This window comes from Pelodiscus sinensis, chromosome 24 (assembly GCF_049634645.1).
Source record: "Pelodiscus sinensis isolate JC-2024 chromosome 24, ASM4963464v1, whole genome shotgun sequence".
Lineage (NCBI taxonomy): Eukaryota > Metazoa > Chordata > Testudines > Trionychidae > Pelodiscus > Pelodiscus sinensis.
The window spans coordinates 2,746,246-2,764,875 of record NC_134734.1 but is presented as its reverse complement, the minus strand read 5'-3'; the positions used below and the strand labels follow the sequence as shown (position 1 = coordinate 2,764,875).

Here is an 18,630-nt window from a genome sequence, read left to right as displayed (position 1 = left end):
GCCCCCACTCCTGTCTGGTGCTTCTGTTCACCCAGCGGTTTTCGCAGCCCCCTGCCGGGGTGTAGCCGCGCGGCACGGAGTCCGCACTAGCGGACATTTAAAAATGGTGCCGGCCGGCAATATGCTAATGAAGCCTGGGAAATTCAAATCCTGGGCTTCATTTGCAACTCTGGTTGCCTACATTACCACCCTATGTCGAACTAGGGTGGTAGTGTAGACATACCCTGAGTCTGTAATGCCGAAATGCTGGCTGTTCCCTCTGGGTGGCCCGTGCTGCATGGGGAGTGCGGGGCCCAAGCGGTCACTTGCTCCACTTGCTCCCCCGCAGCGTCCCAGCTGAGCGATGCAGAAGTCAGCCGAGCGCCATGGCGGGAGGTGAAGGGGGGTGGGGCGGTGACGTGCGGCGTCACAGTGGCTCCAGGCTGTTTGGGCTCTGCGGTCCCACGAGTGAGAGTCAGGAGGGGAGAAGAGAAAGAGAGAGACAGAGAGAGAGATAGGAGGCAGAGGAGAGGGGGGAGAGGCAGTAGAAGGAGGAGAGAGAGAGAGAGAGAGAGAGAGAGAGAGACCGGAGGCTCAGGCGAGAAGACTGACGTTGAAGGGAGACCTGAAAATCCCATCTTATGACGTGCTAGTCATATATATAGTAGCCCAGTGTCTGTGACTCTGTAACGCTGAAACGCTGGCTGTTCCCTCTGGGCAATGCTGTTTCCTCCCACCATGGCGCTCCATTGATTTCTGTGCCACTCAGCTGGGCCGCCACACGAGAGCAAGCGGTGCAAGTGGCCATTCGGGGTCCGCGCGCCCCATGCGGCACAAGGGTCCTGCATGGGGAGCGTGGGGCCCAAACGGCCGTTTGCGCTGTTTGCTCCTGCGTGGCGGCTTGGCAGAGTGATGCAGAAGTCAGCCATGCACCACAGTGGGAGGAAAAAGCACCACCCAGAGGGAACAGCCAGGGGCCTGGCCTGGACGAGCGTGCATCTCTGACGTCAGGAAAGGGCCCCGGATTCAAAGGGAGAAAAGCGGAGCAGACACAGAGGACACGGAGGAGACAGAGAGGGGAATGGAGGAGGCGGAGAGGAGGCAGAGGACAGCAAGAGAGAGCGAGAGAGACGCAGCAGGAGGAGGAGAAGAGAAACACAGAGAGAGGAGGAAGGGAGAGAAGAGAAAGAGAGAGAGACGGAGAGAGAGGCAGGTGGCGGATGAGAGCTGAGAGAGAGAGAGAGGGCGAGGCAGTAGGAGGAGAAGAGAGAGAGAGGCTGTTTGCGCCGCTTGCTCCTGCATGGCAGCCCGGCTAAGTGGCGCAGAAGTCAGCCGAGTGCCATGCTGGGAGGTGAAGGGGGGGCAGGGTGGTAACGTATATGCCCAGGGGACAGAGTCTGGACAAGCGTGCATCCCCGAAGGAGACAGAGGAGAGCGGAAAGAGAGTGAGAGGCAGGAGGGGGAGAAGAAAAAGTGAGAGAGGCAGAAGGCAGAAGAGAGCTGAGAGAGAGAGAGGGGGAGGCAGTAGGAGGACAGAGAGAGAGAGAGAGAGAGAGAGAGAGAGAGAGAGAGAGACCGGAGGCTCAGGAGAGACCTGAAAATCTCGTCTTATAATGGGCTAATTGGCTAGTTTTATTAATATCAGCAGAACTGATTTAAAAGGGCCTGTGTGTTGTATAGTCTTGCCTTAATCTTTGTACTCACGCCCATCAGTGTAAAAGAATCTATTTGCATATATTTGCATAGATGTGTATTTGCATGTTTATGCAACCACACTTAAGTTGCGGCCTTCAGCATGTGCCGTGAGTATCATTGTGGCCCCTGGGACTTCCAAAGGTGAGTAGCCCTGAAGTAGACAGTCCCCTTCCTCTGTCCTGCCATGTCTGCTCTTCCTCCTCTGTAGCTCATCGCTCCATCTTGCAGCAGTGAGTTCCACCGGCCATAACTGAATTGCTGAGCATATCCAGCCTGAATGTTCTAGAGGACCAGATGGTGCCCATAAAGGTCCTCTCTGACGGTGCATTCTGAGCCCATTGTGGTATTTCTCCTTTCCTCTTCTTCCACTCTCCTCTCATCCTGTGTTGTCCCTTCCAAGGCTAACTCCTCTTCCGTCTCTCCCCAGGGAACCATGGATCAAGAGATCACAACTCTCCCACCAGCCATGGAGGCAAATTCCAGCCAGAGCCCAGCAGCCGTGAGTGCCATACACCTAGCCTCGGCAGGGTTTCTCTTCCCCACCTTCCTGGTGGGTGTGGTGGCGAACGGGCTGTACCTGTGGGTCCTGGGAATGAAGATGAGGAGGACGGTGACCACGCTCTGGTTCCTCCACCTGGTCTCCTGTTCTGCCTTTGTCACCCTGCTGATCCCCTTCTTTGCTGTCTACGTCCTCCTGGGTTTCCACTGGGTCTTTGGAATGGCCTTGTGCAAAGTCCTCAATACCTGCATCTCCATGGTCTTGTTCTCCTCTGTCTTCCTGCTCACCCTCATCAGCCTGGACCGCTACATCCTCCTTCACCATCCCATCTGGTCCCAGAACCACCGCACCGTGCACCGGGCTGGGAAGCTGGCTTTGGGTGTGTGGCTGGTCTCCTTTGCTCTCAGCATTCCAAACCTGGTTTTCCGGGAGACCCACAAGGTGGACGGGGGCAGAATTGCCTGCATCAACAATTTCGCCCTTTCCAAGGACAGGAACAGAGCTGAGATGCTGGATCTGGGGAGACAGATCCATCTGGCTGACTTTGTGATCCGATTCCTGCTGGGCTTCCTGCTCCCCTTCTGTACCATGGCAGGATGCTACACCCGGGTGGTGTTGAAGATGAAGGAGAAGAGGCTGGTTTATTCTGGGAAGCCCTTCAAAGTCATGGTGACTGCAGTAGTTTCCTTCTTCCTCAGCTGGCTGCCCTACCACCTCCACCACGGATTGAAGCTCTACAAGGATGTACCAGAGTCCGTGACAGGTGCCGTCGTGGTCATTTATACCGTCATGGCCTGCTTCAATGCCTGTTTCACCCCCATCCTCTACCTGTTTGTGGGGGAGAAGTTCTGGGAGGTCTTCAGGACGTCTCTTCTCACCCTTGTCAAGGCGGCGTTTGTCGATGAACCAGAGAGCAGTGTGCGTGAATCTAGTGTAAGGAATGTGTCAGAACACTCAAGAGAAGATGGTCTGAATTTGCCTGGACATAGGGAAAGTGGAAGACTTGGCATGCCGCATTCATTGTTAGGTCTCTAATGGTTCTAAGTCCTGGTGGGTTCCAGGTGTTTCACTGTTCATAAACTCTGAGCGTTCCTGGATTCTAGATTCACAGCTATCTCCAGATTCCACTGGGTTCTAGATCTATCAATATTTTCAATCTCAGACAGTCATCTGTGACACGTTTTACTGGCACCAGAGCAGTAGCTAGATCTAGAACCTTGTTTGGTAAAACCTCTCACAGAGATCTAACCTGAGTCACTTGGTTTCTCCATCACAAGTTGGGTCTAGAATCTCATTCATTCTAAGTCTCTCCTTGTATTCAAACTCCACATCATTTGTGGGTCATCCTGTGTTGTGAGCTGGGGATCTCTCCAGCTTGTGGGACACCCCTCCACCCCCATGAAAGGACTTCAGCAAACCACAGGCCCTTCCTATCCCTGGAGTCTGTCTGAATCCGTGAGGTCCTGGTGAAGCATCTGGGGTATTAAAGTGGGAAGTTGGAAGTCAGGATCTTACAGAGCAGGTGGGGCGGAGCATGTAAAAGACCAGCCCCCTGCGACAGTGCTGACAGACGGGGATCAAATCCCACTTCACTGTCTCTGTGTTAAGCCACAGCGCTGGAGTCCCTCAGTCTCAGACCGTGTCCACACGGGGGCGCCGTGTAACGCTCCACGTCTCAGGCCAAAGGAAATTAAAACGCTTCCCTTCCTAGATCCAGTGTCTGTAGGCGTGTGTGATGTGGGGGCACTCCCCTCCCACGAGCACCCCCACTCTGCTGCAGGCAGCCTTCGGCCCCACTTCAGTCAGCAGGAATCTTTAATAAGCCTTGCAGCTACTCACCCCTCTGGCCGAGTCCCACTCTGTGGGGGTGTTCGCAGCCGCCTGCCGGGGTGCACCTCTAACAGGGGCCTGGTCCGGTGCCCTCTGCCGAGTGTCCATGTCCAATCCATGCTCCATCTTTTTCCCTGCTCAGGAGGAGAGCATTGCCCCTTGGGCTTCTCCTTGTGACAGACCAGATCTGGGCATCGCTAAGGGCATCCACTCAGGGCAAATTGCTCAAAACCAGAGCTCCTTACAGCCCCAGACTAGAGACCCTTCCAAACAGGCCACAAACCAGTCACACCAAGCGCTTCATCTGCCAATCCAGCCAGCAGGAAGCCTCAGACACCCCAGCTCTCCCTGTGCCCTAATACCCCCCGTGGGTGCAGCAGTGACCTGTCTGCTCGTTATAAAACCCACTAACATGACACTCCTCATGGAGACGGTGTCCCCATAGCTCCCCACTCTGAGCTGTGCCTGGTTGCACCAGCCCTTTTAACCGTCTCCCTTCAGGTCTGGGCTGCAACTGAGCTGCGGCTGAGCCTGCAGCTTCTTTTATGGTCCTCCCCGGCTCCTGTTTGGCCAGTTACTCCAGGGCCTCTCTAGCCTCCCAGGAGGACCTCTCTATGGCTTTAGGGCAGGGGTGGGCAATCATTTGGGACCAGGGGCTTTTTGAAGTGTCCCTGGCCTGCCAGGAAGAGGCGGGGTCTAAGCCAGAAGGGGAAGGGCCAGGATACCTCTGGGCGACCTCACTCTCAGACCATGATTAGTCTGGGGGTGGGAAAGCCCCTTTGCCCAGCCTTCCCACTAGGCTCCCATACACCTGGCAGGGCAGGAAGGGACTTCCCATGCTACCCCATTTCCAAGCCAATCAGGGCCTGGGGGCAGGGGAGCAGCAGGGCCTCTGTGGGCCAGATCAATCCACTTGGTGGGCCAGATCCGGCCCACGGGGGCCTTTTTGCCCACTCCTACCTTAGGGCCTAGCCGCATTACAGCGTGTGGCTGGGTACACTGGGCCCTGAGATCTCTTGCTGGAGGCCTCCTGGCTTTGCCCCAGGAAAGCTCAAGGAAAAGGGTCCTCCAAGCTGCCTAGAGTGGCTGTGAGGGAAGCAGCCAATCAGAGAGCTGCAGAGAGCAGCCAATGGGGGCCAAGCAGTCCCATATAAAAGGGGATGCAGTGCAGAGCACAGGAGGGTTTCTCCCTGGAGTTGGAGGGGTGTGGCTGGAAGTGACAGGACCTTGGACAGAGCAATCCTGCTGGGGATGGTGAGATGCGGGTCCCAGCTGAGGAACATGCTGGGGACCCAGGGAATTTTATCAGTGACTGGGTGTGTTGAAGGGGACAAGGCAGATGGCTGAGGTCTATAGGGCCCTGGGGTGGGGTTTGGCGCAGTGGGGGGACCTGGATTCCACCCCCCATTAGGACTTTGGACGCACCTGAAAAGAGGGAACTGAACTCTGTTAGGGTATGTCTACACTACAGCGCTAATTCGAATTAACTTAGTTTGAATTAGTTAATTAGAACTAAGCTAATTTGAATTAGCGCAGCTAGACCTCAAAACTAGTTTGAATTAGCATTTTGCTAATTCGAACTAGCATGTCCACATTGAGTGGACCCTGAACAGAGGTTAAGGATGGCCAGAAGCAGTGCCGGAAGGGCATCAGAGTAGGACTTAGAGCGTGGAGCTGCTGTCTCAGGCTAGCCAAGGGTTGTGCTTAATGGGACCCGACCCCCACCCCGGACAGACAGTTCGCAGGGGTGCCCCTCTTGCAAAGCAGTCCTGGCTTGGAGTGCCCTGAGTGCCCACACTGGGCACATCACAGCACTTGGCCATCAGACCGGCTGCACTTGCCGCAGGCTGCCTTCTGGGGAGAGGGCCCAATTGGGGGGCTGCAGGAGAGATTCCACCCCCAGAGGCCCGCAGAGCCAGCCCAGTCCTCCCCATCGGGGGCTTGTACCTCATTCCTCCCTCACCTCCTTCCACTTACCCCTCCCTAGCCCCCCTTCCTGCTGTACAAAATAAAGGACAATTGTGTTCAAAAATAGAATCTGTCTTTATTGAACAAAACTGGGGGAGACTGGGAAAAGGAGGTGGGAGAGGGGAAGAGAAAGGCTGGGAGAGGGGAGGGCAACTAACATGATCAGGGGTTGGGAACAGGTCCCAGATGAAGAGAGGCTAAAGAGACTGGGACTTTTCAGCTTAGAAAAGAGGAGATGGAGGGGGGATATGATAGAGGTCTATAAAAGCATGAATGGGGTGGAGAGGGTGTATACAGAAAAGTTCTTCATTAGTTCCCATAATAGAAGGACTAGAGGACACCAAAGGAAAGGAATGGGTAGCAGGCTTCAAACTAAAACCAGAAAGTTCTTCTTCACAAAGCAAATAGTCAACCTGTGGAACTCCTTGCTGCAGGAGGCTGTGAAGGCTAGAACTAGAACAGAGTTTAAAGAGAAGTGAGATAAAGTGATGGAGGTTGGGTCCATGGAGTGGTATTAGCCAGGGGGTTGGAGTGGTGTCCCTGCCCGAAGTTTGTGGAAGGCTGGAGAGGGATGGCACGAGACAAATGGCTTGGTCACTGTCTTTGGTCCACCCCCTCAAGGGTTCCTAGGGTTGGATGCTGTCGGCAGACAGGCTACTGGGCTAGATGGACCTTTGGTCTGACCCAGTACGGCCATTGTAAGCTCAGGGCTCAGGGTTGGGGGTCTCAGTGGACCACCTTGATTTTCATGCAAACCTGCTCCTGGGTGGCCAGGCTGGCAGCTCTCCTGCCCTAGACGGCCGCTTTCCTGTGGTAGTGTGGAGGTCGTGGACAAGGTCCATGATGTCTGCACTAGACCAGGCGGGTGTCCGCCTCTTGCGGTCCTGGGCAAGCTCCAGAGAGCCGCCAGCTTGGTCCCAGGAAGAGGGGGAGAGCTGGGGGGCATCGGGTGGCTGGCTTGAGCTGTGCCAGGTGCAGGGTCTGCTGACTGGGTGCTGGCAGGCTTGCACCTGGCATGGGCACCGTAGCCAGCCCGTGCCCCTTTAAAGGCTCCGGGGCCGGGAGGGGGGCAGATGAGTTTCCCTGGTGGTGCCCAGAGTGGCCTCCAGGGAAAGCTGGGAAGGGCTAGCCTCCCACTAGTTCGAATTAAGGGGCTACACAGCCCTTAATTCGAACTAGCAGGTTCGAACTAGGCTTAGTCCTCGTACAATGAGGTTTACCTAGTTCGAACTAAGCGCTCCGCTAGTTTGAATTAAGTTCGAACTAGCGGAGCGCTAGTGTAGCGCCTAGCAAAGTTAATTTGAACTAACGTCCATTAGTTCGAATTAACTTTGTAGTGTAGACATACCCTTACTGGCCCCCAGGAGGGCAGAGGCTGGGCAGGCCCAAGAGGGCGAAGGCCTTGCCCCAGGGAGGGAGCCTTGGAGAATTCCAGGGCGGGGCAATCGGAGGGAGCCCAGAGGTGCTGGAGCCTGCTGGACGGACGCTGTGCTGGACCTCGTGGGACGGACTGAGCAGCGAGCCTGGGACTGGGCTGCAGACGGACGTTCCAGAGGGGCTGAGACTCACCCCCGTTGCCTGTGGAAACAGGCCGGGTTCAACAGGCATGGCCCATCCCAGCACACGTGATACAGCCGGGGGGTTGAAGAGTTGCCGCAAGGCAGGAAGCCAGGCCAAGCGTGTGCTCTGCTACGGGGCTGGCGAGAGGCGAGGGCGCCCTGGGACTAGCTCTGAAAGGCCCTGTCAGCCCCGTGGGAGGGACGGACTCGGGCAGGCGGATGCTCCACTGCCGTCGCGAGGGCTGGAAGAGGCCACGGAGAGGTGCTGAAAGCCCGTCAGGAGGTACCCAAGGGCTTAGGGGAGCCGTTCGTCCCTCTGCCAGGGCCCTGGGGCTAATTACACCCAGAGAGCTGGCCGAGCAGCACCCACGTGCTACGTTCCCCTGTAAGCACGGGCAGCACGTACAGCAGGTCTCCCACAGCATCATCATTCCGGTGGCTCGTCTCTGCCCCCTCCCTGATCTACCGCTGCCCCCGGGACTGGGGGCATTGGAACCAGACGCAGGCTCCTGGCAGGGATCTATCAGCAGGGTTCCCAGCTATCCGGTTTTGAGCTTTCTGTTCGGGAAACAAATTGAAAAAAAAAGAAACGAGGAAATAGAAATGTCCAGTATTTTCTAAATAAGATGTCATGTAGATTGTGATGTAATGTCAAGTGTGTTTGGTATTTTTGTTGAAACCGTCTGGTAACCCTATCTAACGGGCCGGGCAGTCTAGCTCCCAGCAGGGAGAACCCGGGGGCAGGACTCCTGGGTTCTGCCCCAGCTCTGTGAGGACAGTGGGGTCTATGGGTTAGAGCAAGGGGGCGGGGCTGGCAGCCCGGCTGCGCAGGTTCTGTTCTGTCTTTGGCATGGTGGCACAGGCAACGCTGATCTTCCTTGGAGGGGGCATAAGGGTCCCTGTACCCCTGTCTGCCCCCTTCTCCAGCCTCTGGGGTCCCTCCCTCCTAGTCCCTGCCCTGGCTACACTGTCGACCCCAAGGCAGTGCAGGGGGAGGGGAAGTCCGTTCCCAGCTCTGGGTTTTCTGCTTTGCCACCATTTGAGGTGGGGAGGAGGGGAGGGGCTGGACCTCGGGGCCAGGACTTCAGGTGAGGAGACCATTGGTCGGCCACTGGTTCCCTACCTGGTTCTCAGCCCCTGTTCTGCTGAACACTGGTGTGTGCGGTAGCTCCCCTGGTCGCGGTGTCCCCTACTGGGCACCAGCCCCACAGCCCATTCCCACCCCCTGAGCCAGCCCATCGTCCAGATCCGAGCCAGGCCATGTCCTCTGCCTGGGTCTGTCTCCTATCTGGTGCAGGATTCCCCCCTTCTCCTCCCCCCTTCACTGGCCTCCTGTCCCTGGCCACCCACCAGACTGGCAGCGCGAGTGCCAGCTGTGAGGTAGGCCCTGCGAGTGGCCTCTGGCCCCAAAGTGGCGCTAAGGTAGCAGGCACCCTCGTACAGAGACCCTTGGGCCAACTCTGCTCCAATCCAGTGGTGGAGGGTCCCACGGGTTAACCATGCCCTGTATCCAGTCGCAGGGAGTACCAGCGGTTAACCACATGGGTAATCCAATTGAGGGAATTCCAGCGGTTAACCACATGGGTGATCCAATTGAGGGAATTCCAGCGGTTAACCACCCCCTAATATCCAGTTGTGAGGAGTGCCAAGCGTTAACAACCCTGGTATCCAGAGTAGCAGGGAGTGCCAGGGGTTAACAGTGCCTGGTATCTAGTAGCAGAAAGGTGCAGAGGTCAACCACACCTGGTATCCAGTAGCAGGGAGTACCATGGGTTAACTGCCCTTAGGCTCAGCCCTTGCAGTTGCTGATTTGTCGGGAGCAGCAAAAGCTTCTTTTTGCCCCGAGACTTTTCTTTTCTGGTGTTGCACTTTTTGGGGCAGGCGTGGGGCAACCACGCCCCAGGCAGGACAGTCCCACACGGCTACGCCCGTGTTCATAACAGTGCCACATCGCTTCCCTCTCTCCTGTTTGCACAGCTCCTGCTGGCAGGTTTCAATCAGCAGCAGGACCCTTCCGGCCTGTGCCCACAGGGCTGGTGCTCACAAAAGGCAGAGTCACACGGCAAACTCAGCCTGGGGTTCTCCAGCTCAGCAGATCCTTTCCATCATTGGGCCAAACTCACAGGATTTGAAATCCAACCCTGTCGGTCGGTTTAGTCCCAGTGGGACTGGTTGCAAAATTCCTGCCTCTTGGCCAGTTAGGCTTCTCCGCCATGTTCTCCAAGGGCTTCGTCTGCACCTGGGGAAACCCAGCTGTTTGCCGTCCCGCGTCTCTGGCGACAGGTGGCCCGGCTCCCCCCATGGCTTTCACTTTCCTGCTTCTCGCTGCCCAAATGTTCACTAATGCGGAGTCAACCCCCCCCCCCAAGTCACTTGATTGGCTTTCAGATCCGGAGATGCCCCACTTGATGTGGGGGTCTTTCATTTGCCTTCTCCTTCCAGAGCCTGGAGGGGCTGGGGTCACTTCCGGACCGGCACGCGGGTTAGAATCTTCCGTCCATGGCTGAAATGAGCCCAGATCCATTAATGACCTTGAGGCTTTGTGGGGAACGATCCTCGTTGTGTGACTCGTGGACAAAGCCAGGGCCACTGCCGCTACTGGCCATGCGAGTCGTCCCGTTCTTGTGCGTTCCCCTCTCTTCTTGCTTTTGGTTCGTTCTCATACCACAACAAGTGTTGCAGAGAAAGCCACCGCCCCCTCCAGCCACTGCCTATGTGGTCAGGCTGCGCTTTGTTATTGCTGGATCTCACTTTCACGTATGCCTGCAGCAGGCTCAGGCAATGCCGACCACAGATGGAAGCCACGGCTCAGATGCCGTTTTAGTATCAAAAGCCACTGCAGCTAAGTCAGCTGCTTAAAAACCCTGCACGGCCTGGCTCCATGACCTGGAGCTGCAGCGGCGTTGATTATGCAGGGCTCCCCGGCCGGTGCGTTTGAGTCCTGCCCCTGGCAGGTTTTGCTCTGAGAACATCTTTTTTCCTGCATGAAGAGCCCATGTTTCAAAGTCCTCGCAGGCCCAGGGGGGTTGTCTTGAAACATGAGACCTACTCGGCACTGGGAGGAAAGTGGCAAGGACCGACTGACCAGGATCGATTGGTGAAAGGGCCCTTCATAAACCTTTCTCCTGCCCCATGTAGCCTGTCTGAATTTTTTTCAGGCGGAAACTCAGATCCCCTTGGACTCCTGCCCAGTAGCACAGGGGCTGTTGGAGAGATTGTGCCCTTTTCTATCCAAGGAGACCACCTGGCAATAGGCTGCTTGTAGAGAGCCAGGCGGGGGAAGATGGCAGATCCGTAGGGCTTGATTCTCCATCCTCCACGCTCTGTGTCTATCAGGGAGGGAAAAGTGCAACCGTGTACATTCAACCAAAGAGCCTGGGGTCATCAGCCAACATTCACGGCGACATGCAGGCTCCCAGTACGCACCAAACCTCCCAGAGGTTGTTCTGGTCTGTCGACGAGGACTGGCCTGTCCCCCACGGCCTGTGAGAGGGAGGGGTCATCTTCCAGGGTAAGTTGTAGACTGATTGTCAATGATGTGCTGGAGGGTGTAAGCTGAGGGCTGTAGGCCCTGGTCTGCACTAGAGAATTAATTCGAAATAACAAGTGGAGCCTCCACACTACCAAGCTCGTTATTTCAAAATCTGTCCTCCTGCTTTCCTCGAGGGATACGGGTTATTTCAAAATAACGGTTGTGTGGATGCTCCACTGCTGCTATTTGAAAATATCTACCACCTCCCCCCTCAGAGTCAAACTAATTACTCCCCAATGCTTCCTGGGGCTCTAAGTTGAAGAAGTGCATCCACGTTAAGGCTACATCTACACGGCAGCGCTAGTTCGGGATACCTGTGGTATCCTGAAATAGCTATTCTGCATCTTTTGAGCACACCCGTTATTTCAAAATATAACGGGCTCGCTATTCCGATGTCTCTGCAAATCTCATTCCATGAGGAGTAAGGGACGTTTTGGAATAGCGGGTTATTTCGAAATAAGCTATTTTGAAGTAAGATCAAACTCAAATTTACAATTTGCCTAGCTGAAATGGCGTTTCTTATTTCAAGGTCCAAGTGCAATGTGGATGCACCCTATGGGAGTCCGCCTCAGACTAATTTTGAGGTTTGCTTGTAGTATGGACACGCTATAGTGTAGATGTGCCCTAGGTGATAACCAGTGGTGTTCTGTTATTTTCCTTGTTGGGCCTGTCTTGAAGTAGCTGACTTTTGGGTACTTGTCTGGCTCTGTCATTCTGTTTTCCCACTTCCCCAGGTAGGTATTTTAGTTTTAAGAATGCGCAATAAATATCTTGCAGATGTTTGTCTCCGTCTGTAGGACTGGAGCAAACCCGCTTGTATCTTACCTTTAGGAGGAGTTCTTGAACAAACCGACTCTCAGACAGATGGACAGACGCACATTTCTAAAATATAGAGACAGAAGACTAGCAGATTTACCTGACATTGCTTGGGTCCAATGTATTTTATTATATTTTATTTCTTCATCCCTATGAATGCTAATCATTCGCTATGTTTTAACACAAAAGAGCGCTAGTCAATTTGGTTTCCAAATACGTTTTCTTTTAGTTTTCAAACCTTAAGCTTTGATGTAGCTGTGCCAAAGCTGAGCACTACTCCTAATGTCTCTGTTTCATCTCTTTTCTGTAAGGGTCATTGAGAAGCGGTCCTGTTCCAGGTTCATCTGATTGTTCTGGCTCATCTTTTCTGGCTCACCTTTCAAAATTTGCTCAGTGATGCTTTGTGATGTGTTCTCCAGGCACATGCCCTACGGGAATGAAATCACACCCAGGCGCCCCACCAGGGAGTTATTTTGGAATAAGTCCCCTTCTTTCGAAGGCATAAGTGGAGCATCCACACGCCCGAGCCCGTCACGTCGAAATCTGCTCTCCTGCTCTCTTTGGGGAAGAACGCTCATTTTGAAACAGCAGCAGCAGGGCATCCACACTCCGGCTATTCTGAAATAACGACTCCCCAGAGTCATTCGAACTCTACTCCCCAGTGTTTCCTGGGGAGCTAAGTTGAGGAAGCGCGTCCACAGTAACGGAACCTGCCCCGGACTCATTTCAAGCCTTCCCATAGCGGGGTCTCACTATTTCGATTTTGTTATTTTGGGAGCTATGCAGTTGGTTTTAGTTATTTTGAAAGAGCTGCCTAGTGTAGACACACCCTGAATGAAGACCTCAAAGTGAATGGGAGTGGATAAAGGGCTAAGGAAGGCAGCCTGGCTCACGCACAGACCATTCATGGAAAGTTATATTTCTCCTGAGCAAGCAGGGAAGGAGGAATCAAAACAAGTGTCTCAATCAACGGAAGCGGGGTGTGCCTGGGCCGTGCCCTGTTACCATGGTTGCAAGTACCCAGAGCCCTTATTTAACCCTCAGGCACCCCAGCAGACTCCCACAGAAGGGCCTGGCCTAGCTTTAAGGGACAAACGTGGGTATGACGGAGGCAATGTCCAGGGAGCGCATGAGGGGTTAAGCAAAACAGCTCACTCAGCTGTTGGCCACCCTGACTTTTGGCCTGTCACTTGTAATCACTTAAACTCTCACTTTTGCAGTCAACACTCTTGTTTTGCTGCTTATCTTGACAAGGACGCTTGTGGTAAGCGTCTGGTAACTCTGCTTTGGATGGCAAGGGCTGGTGCTGTCATACGTGGGTACGGAAAGTTTGCAACCTTAGGTATATGGATTGTTTGGGAGCGGTAACCGCAGGAGTAGCAGGCTAGTCCAAGATTCACCCGCACTAGCACTCCTGGTTTTTGGGGCTGTGGCCCTCCTGGAAGAAACAAGTGATGGTCTGTTCGTCAGGTGGCTCTGGCTGTACGTTTACAGGTGCTCTCCACAAGTGAAGTAGAAACCCAGGTATAGATTTGTACAGCCCATCGTGAGCAGTGCAAGGTGGCCCGTCCCCGAGAGGCAGTGCTGGGAGCTGGGTGGGTCTAGCTGGGCCCGTGCCTGGTGCAAGTCGTGACTGGCTCTGGCGTGGGGCTCCCCATGTGGTTGTGCTGAGTGACCACAGGGCCTGCGGGGGTTTGCTGCTGGTCACTAGCAAAGCCCAGGGAGCCAGCTCAGGCTGGAGAGGCAGGGGGCTCAGCAGGCCCACAGTCCCAGGCTGCCCCCCAGGCGCCCTGTCCCACTCGTTTTGAAACAGTGGCTGATGCTTGCGTGGTGGTTTGTCTGAGACTGTCCGGTGTTCATTTCCGTTTATGGTTTGCAGAGTAGCTGGGGGCGGAGTGTGTAGGAGACACAGAGCTAAGGGGAGTGAACTCAACACACAGAGGAGGGCTCGGAACTGCAGGAGACAGACTCTCGGATGCTTTGCTGAGCAAACACACCCCATCAGAGGCTCTCTCTGCGCTGGCTTCATGTTTCCACAACCGGCTGCCCAGGTGAGTTGAGTCAAGGACAGAGGGCCCCTAGTTGGGTCTAAAGGGGAATTTCCATGCTAAGACCTCCTAGAAGCTGCAGATTTTTTCTGTTGTCAAGGAAACCAGTGGAACTCCCTGCCACTGACTTTCATTGGGGTTACTCTGTGCAGGAAGAGTTACACCCTCTCCAGGGAGGGCTGGAGCCGATACCATAGAATCGTAGGACTGGGAAGAACCTGGAGAGGTTATCAAAGCCAGTTCCTGTACCCACGGCAGGACAGAGCACCATCCAGACCATCCCTGACAAGTGTCTGTCCAGCCTGTGCTTAAGTATCTCTAGGGATGGAGATTCTGCAACCTCCCCAGGCAATTTATTCCAGTGTTTAACCACCCTGAATGAAAATTTTTCCTAATGTCCAACCTAAACCTCCCTGGCTGCAGTTTAAGCCCATTGCTGCTTGTCCGGTCCTCAGAGTCCAAGGAGAAGAATTTTTCTTCCTCCTTTCTGTGACATCCTTTTAGATACTTGAAAGCTGCTCTCGTGTCCCCTCTCCGTCTGCTCTTTACCAGACTACAGGAGCCCAGTTTGTTCAGTCGCCCTCCCAGGCCGGGTTTTCTCGCCCTTTCCTCGTTTGTGCTGCTCTTCTCTGATCTTTCTCCAGTTTGGTCATATCTGTTCTGAAATGAGTCTCCCAGAGCTGGACGCGGTCGGGCAGGAGGAACAATCACTGCTTGTGCCTTGCTCACAACGTGCCTGCGACTGCACCCCAGAGCGGGGTTGGTTCTTCATGCAGCCGTGTCACCCTGTTGCTGGGGAGACGTGCGAAGGGGGCGCTGGGGGCAGGGGACCCTCCAAACGCCGTGGGTGGGAGGAGCCGGGGGCCAGCGCCTCTGGCCGGCCTGGGAGACCAGCGGGGGCCTGGCGCCCACAGCAGGGGTCGCCCCCCACGGGCAGCGGCGGGGGAGCGGAGCAATCCGGCGTCGCTCTCCCGGCTGCCGGCTGCATTACTCGGGGGGGGGGGGGGGCTGTCGGGGGAGGGCCAGTGTGTACGTCCACCGTGTTGTGTTTGTCTGAGGCGCTGGTCAGCCGCCTGTCACTGACCCCGGCCTGGAAAGGGCGGGAAAAGGAAAAAGGCGGGAAAAGTGGGGTCCCCTGACCTCAATCTGCCTGGTGACAGGAGAGCTGACAAGGGTGCTCACCCCCCTCCAGGGCTCTGCACGACTAGGGGGGCTGGAGCCCGTCTGAGCCCGTCAGGCCATGGGGTCAAGCTTGCGCTTGTCGCGCTCGCTGGGCACAGCGTGTTCATTTTAGGTTCAGGTGCCTGCAATCAGACCAGGCAGCCAGATCCCTCCCTCTGTCTGTCTCTGTCTCTCACGCACACACGCATGCACACACATGCACACGCATGCACTCATGCACAGATGCACACATGCACTCACGCACAGATGCACACATGCACTCACGCACAGATGCACACATGCACTTTTTCACCATTTGCCTTTGCATCCGCACACCACACGCAGGACAAGGAGCCAAGGGAACGGAGAAGACAGAGGAGAGAGACCTTCCGCCTGCCTGAGCCTTTGACTCCTTCCCTCCATCTCGTCTCATCTCGTCTCATCTGGTTGCTGCAGGACCCAGTACAGCGCCTCAGCTGGGGTGTGTTTGCCCAGAAAAAGGTCGCTGAATCTGACCTGCCCCGTGTGGTGAGTTCACTCCTCGGAGCTGTGACTTCTACACGCTCCACCCCAGCTGCTCTAAGAGCCACAAGCTGCAAACCAGAAATGGAGAGACAATCGTTCAGACACCGTCTCATCAGAGAAACCACCAAGGGAACAGCCGGTGGCCCCTGCTCCCTGCCGAGAGCCAGTGGAGACCTCAGGAGTCCTGAGCCACCCTAGCCTGGTTTAACTGCTACACCGGAGGCCTCAGCAAGAGATTCCCCCAGGCACTGGGACTGCCCCCACTGCTGCCTGCGCTTCTGTCCACCCAGCGGTTCTGTCAGGCCCTTGGGATTCCGGCTGTGGGCGGCCATTTGTTGAGAGCCTGTTGGATAACGCAACACAACCCAGCCCGACTCCTTAGGCTGCTCGGGCCAGGGATGCACAGGAATGTGGAGCTTGGGTTCCCCCCGGGAGATCTCAACACTTCCCACAGCCTCTCGGAGGGGTCGCAAGTCCAAAGGGCTCTCAGAGGCCACGTGCCCCAGAGACGCGACGCAGTGGCTGGCAGGGGTTCAGTCAGGTGGATGCCTCAGGGTCGGACGGGAGCGGGCAGAGAGGAAAGGGCTGTTGGACTCGGGGCAGTTCGCAGCCGGGCCTGGCCGACACTGAGCTGAGAACTGCCCACGGCCTCCCGCAGCAGGTGTGCTAAGGTTGCACCAGCATCCGGGCCTGTGGAGAAACCTCCCCCCTACAGAACCGGGGAGTGGCAGGACCCCGACATCCCCTCGCCCACTTGGCTGGGCTTGCGTCTGGCCATCTGAACCCAGGCTGGGGCGGAGTGAACAGGGCAGGCTTGGGGGCTCGTGATCCAGGGCGCTCAGCGAAAGCTGCATGAAAAGGAGCCACTCTCAGTGTCTTCACACAGCTCGGAAACCTCCAGTGGCCAAAGCTGCCAGGGCCCTGCTGGAGTCTGCCAGATCAACGGGAGGGTGTTTGGTCAGTGGCATCATAAGATGCAGCCCCCGAGTCCGATCTGCTGTTAATATTCACTCGTTGTACTGATGCCCCCGTGCTTTGGAAACCGGCACTCGGTAATGGAGCAGGAGTGGGGTCTGTGATGCAAAGTTGGGGTGATTTGGCCCAGGTCACCCCATGATGCAGCCCCCGACCCCCACATGCTTGGACTGAACAGCATCGGATGGCTCCAATGTTCTCCGTGCAGAGAGAAAGAAAACGGCAAAGTCACCGACTTCTGCAAAATGTGAAACCCACACGGTCCCTGATCTCAGCTATGCAGCGAGATCAAAGATGGGTGCAGCCACCCTGCAAAAGGGAGCCTGCTCCTCCAGCTGTTCACGTCTGTGCTTGCGAGCGGTTCACACCTCTGTGAGATATGGTCTTCTCTGAAAACCACATGTCAGTAACATGCACACGGAACTGAGTCATGGGAACTTTGACACAGCCACTCAGCCGGTGCCAGTAACCAACTCTTCGGGGCCCTGGTTGTTCTGAAAACCTGGGTATGGGGGGTCCACAGGGAGATGACCCCAAATGATTTTTTTTTGGCAAATGAAAAGGGCCGGGGGAGGGATTGTTTCAGGCCAAACAATTTTCCCCCTTTGCATGGTTTTTACACCTTTTAAATACAAATCAGATTTCAATGTAGCACGTGTGAAGACAAAGCTGTTTCAGACAAGACCACGGGATGTTTCACTGCGAATGTGAACGTTCGGCGGCCTCCAAGCCCAGCCCCTCTGTCTCAGGGGCCAGCCCCAGTCTGTATGGGCCATGCCTTGGTGGCAAGATTGGGTGCAAGGTGAAGGGGGGGACCCAGACCTGCCCACTACTCAGGGTCCCATCCCAGGGACCCTCTGGCAGGAGCTTTGTCCTGCCCCTCCCTCAACTCCCTTTCAACTGCCTTGAATTCATGGGCCACTTCCCCTGAGATCCCTGCACCTTCCTGTCCCTTGTCACAAGGTCACAGCCTGGCAGGGACCAGGCAGGAGCCTCCCTTTCTAGCCCCCTGGCGCCCACCCAGCCCTGCTCTCCCCAAGGTGCCTCTCTGGGAAGCAGCTCTGCCCCCTTCCTGTTCAAGGCCTAACTGCGCCCTCTCTGCGGAGCAGTTCCTTTTATACAGGGCTGCCTCAGCCAGCTACGCCCTGATTGGCTCCTTTAAAGCTCCTCTCCAATTGGCCAGGGCTCTGCACAGGCTCCCCCCAGCCTACTATAACTCCTTCTGGCCAATGTGGGACAGTTGCTTCCCCCAGTGAGCTAAACAATTTGGCCAATTTGATACTAGTGCATTAAAAGCTTTGGTGTCAGTAAGTCTGCTCTAACTGCTGGACATCACTCCCCTCCCAAAGCTGGGGAATGAATCCAGGAGCCCTGGCTCCCAGTCAAGGCCCACTCCCCTTCCAGAGCCTGGAGCAAAGCCCAGGAACTGAGAATGGAACTGAACAGAGCTCGCAGAACTATACTGGCAGAGGACCTGGCCTGTTTGATCCCTTCCCTAGGACCTTACAGAGTTCATACTCCGGAATACCGGGGGTTTTCTGTCAGGCAGCTATTTTAGGGAGGTTTCCCAGATAAACACCCTTAGGGAGGCCTGGTTTAACAAAGCGGGGGCCTGACTCCATTGTGACTGTTTCTAAAAGGCTCTAGCTTCTGCCGTTTGATGTTTGAAATGGAGCGACCTGGAGCCCAGGAGTGTCTAGAACTACGCACAGAAGTCACAGGATCCTACTCTTTTGTCAAACATCTCGCTACTGGAACTTGTAAGGTGCTAGCGCCTTTCAGATCTGATTGGGTTTCAAGGCAGTGTCACACCTAGAACTCAAGAGGTTCAAAACAACCAAACATCTAGAAACCAGTTGGTACTGTTGGGTGTGTATTATTGATAGATAGATAGATAGATAGATAGATTTGGTAGGAACCAAATAGAACCCCTTGAGTTCTAGACATATGGATGGTACTTGAGCCTCTTGGGTTCTAGACCTAACAATGTAATTTTTTGACTGGAGCGGGCAGGTGGGATCTCCGGGGTGCAGAGCAAAACCC

At 55.4% G+C, this 18,630-nt stretch overlaps 1 protein-coding gene across 1 annotated transcript; it reads left to right on the top strand.

Annotated features, from left to right (window-relative positions):
• The first annotated feature begins 2,104 nt into the window (after nucleotides 1-2,104).
• LOC142819643 (putative G-protein coupled receptor 33) lies at nucleotides 2,105-3,270 on the top strand. The gene has a single exon (XM_075908035.1). It carries the CDS (start codon nucleotides 2,108-2,110, stop codon nucleotides 3,206-3,208), a length of 1,101 nt encoding a protein of 366 aa, XP_075764150.1. The 5' UTR covers nucleotides 2,105-2,107; the 3' UTR covers nucleotides 3,209-3,270.
• The last annotated feature ends 15,360 nt before the right edge of the window (nucleotides 3,271-18,630 follow it).

What these genes read in the sequence shown, in the direction of transcription:
- LOC142819643 (XM_075908035.1), top strand. Translation starts at nt 2,108, where the DNA reads ATGGATCAAGAGATCACAACTCTCCCACCAGCCATGGAGGCAAATTCC.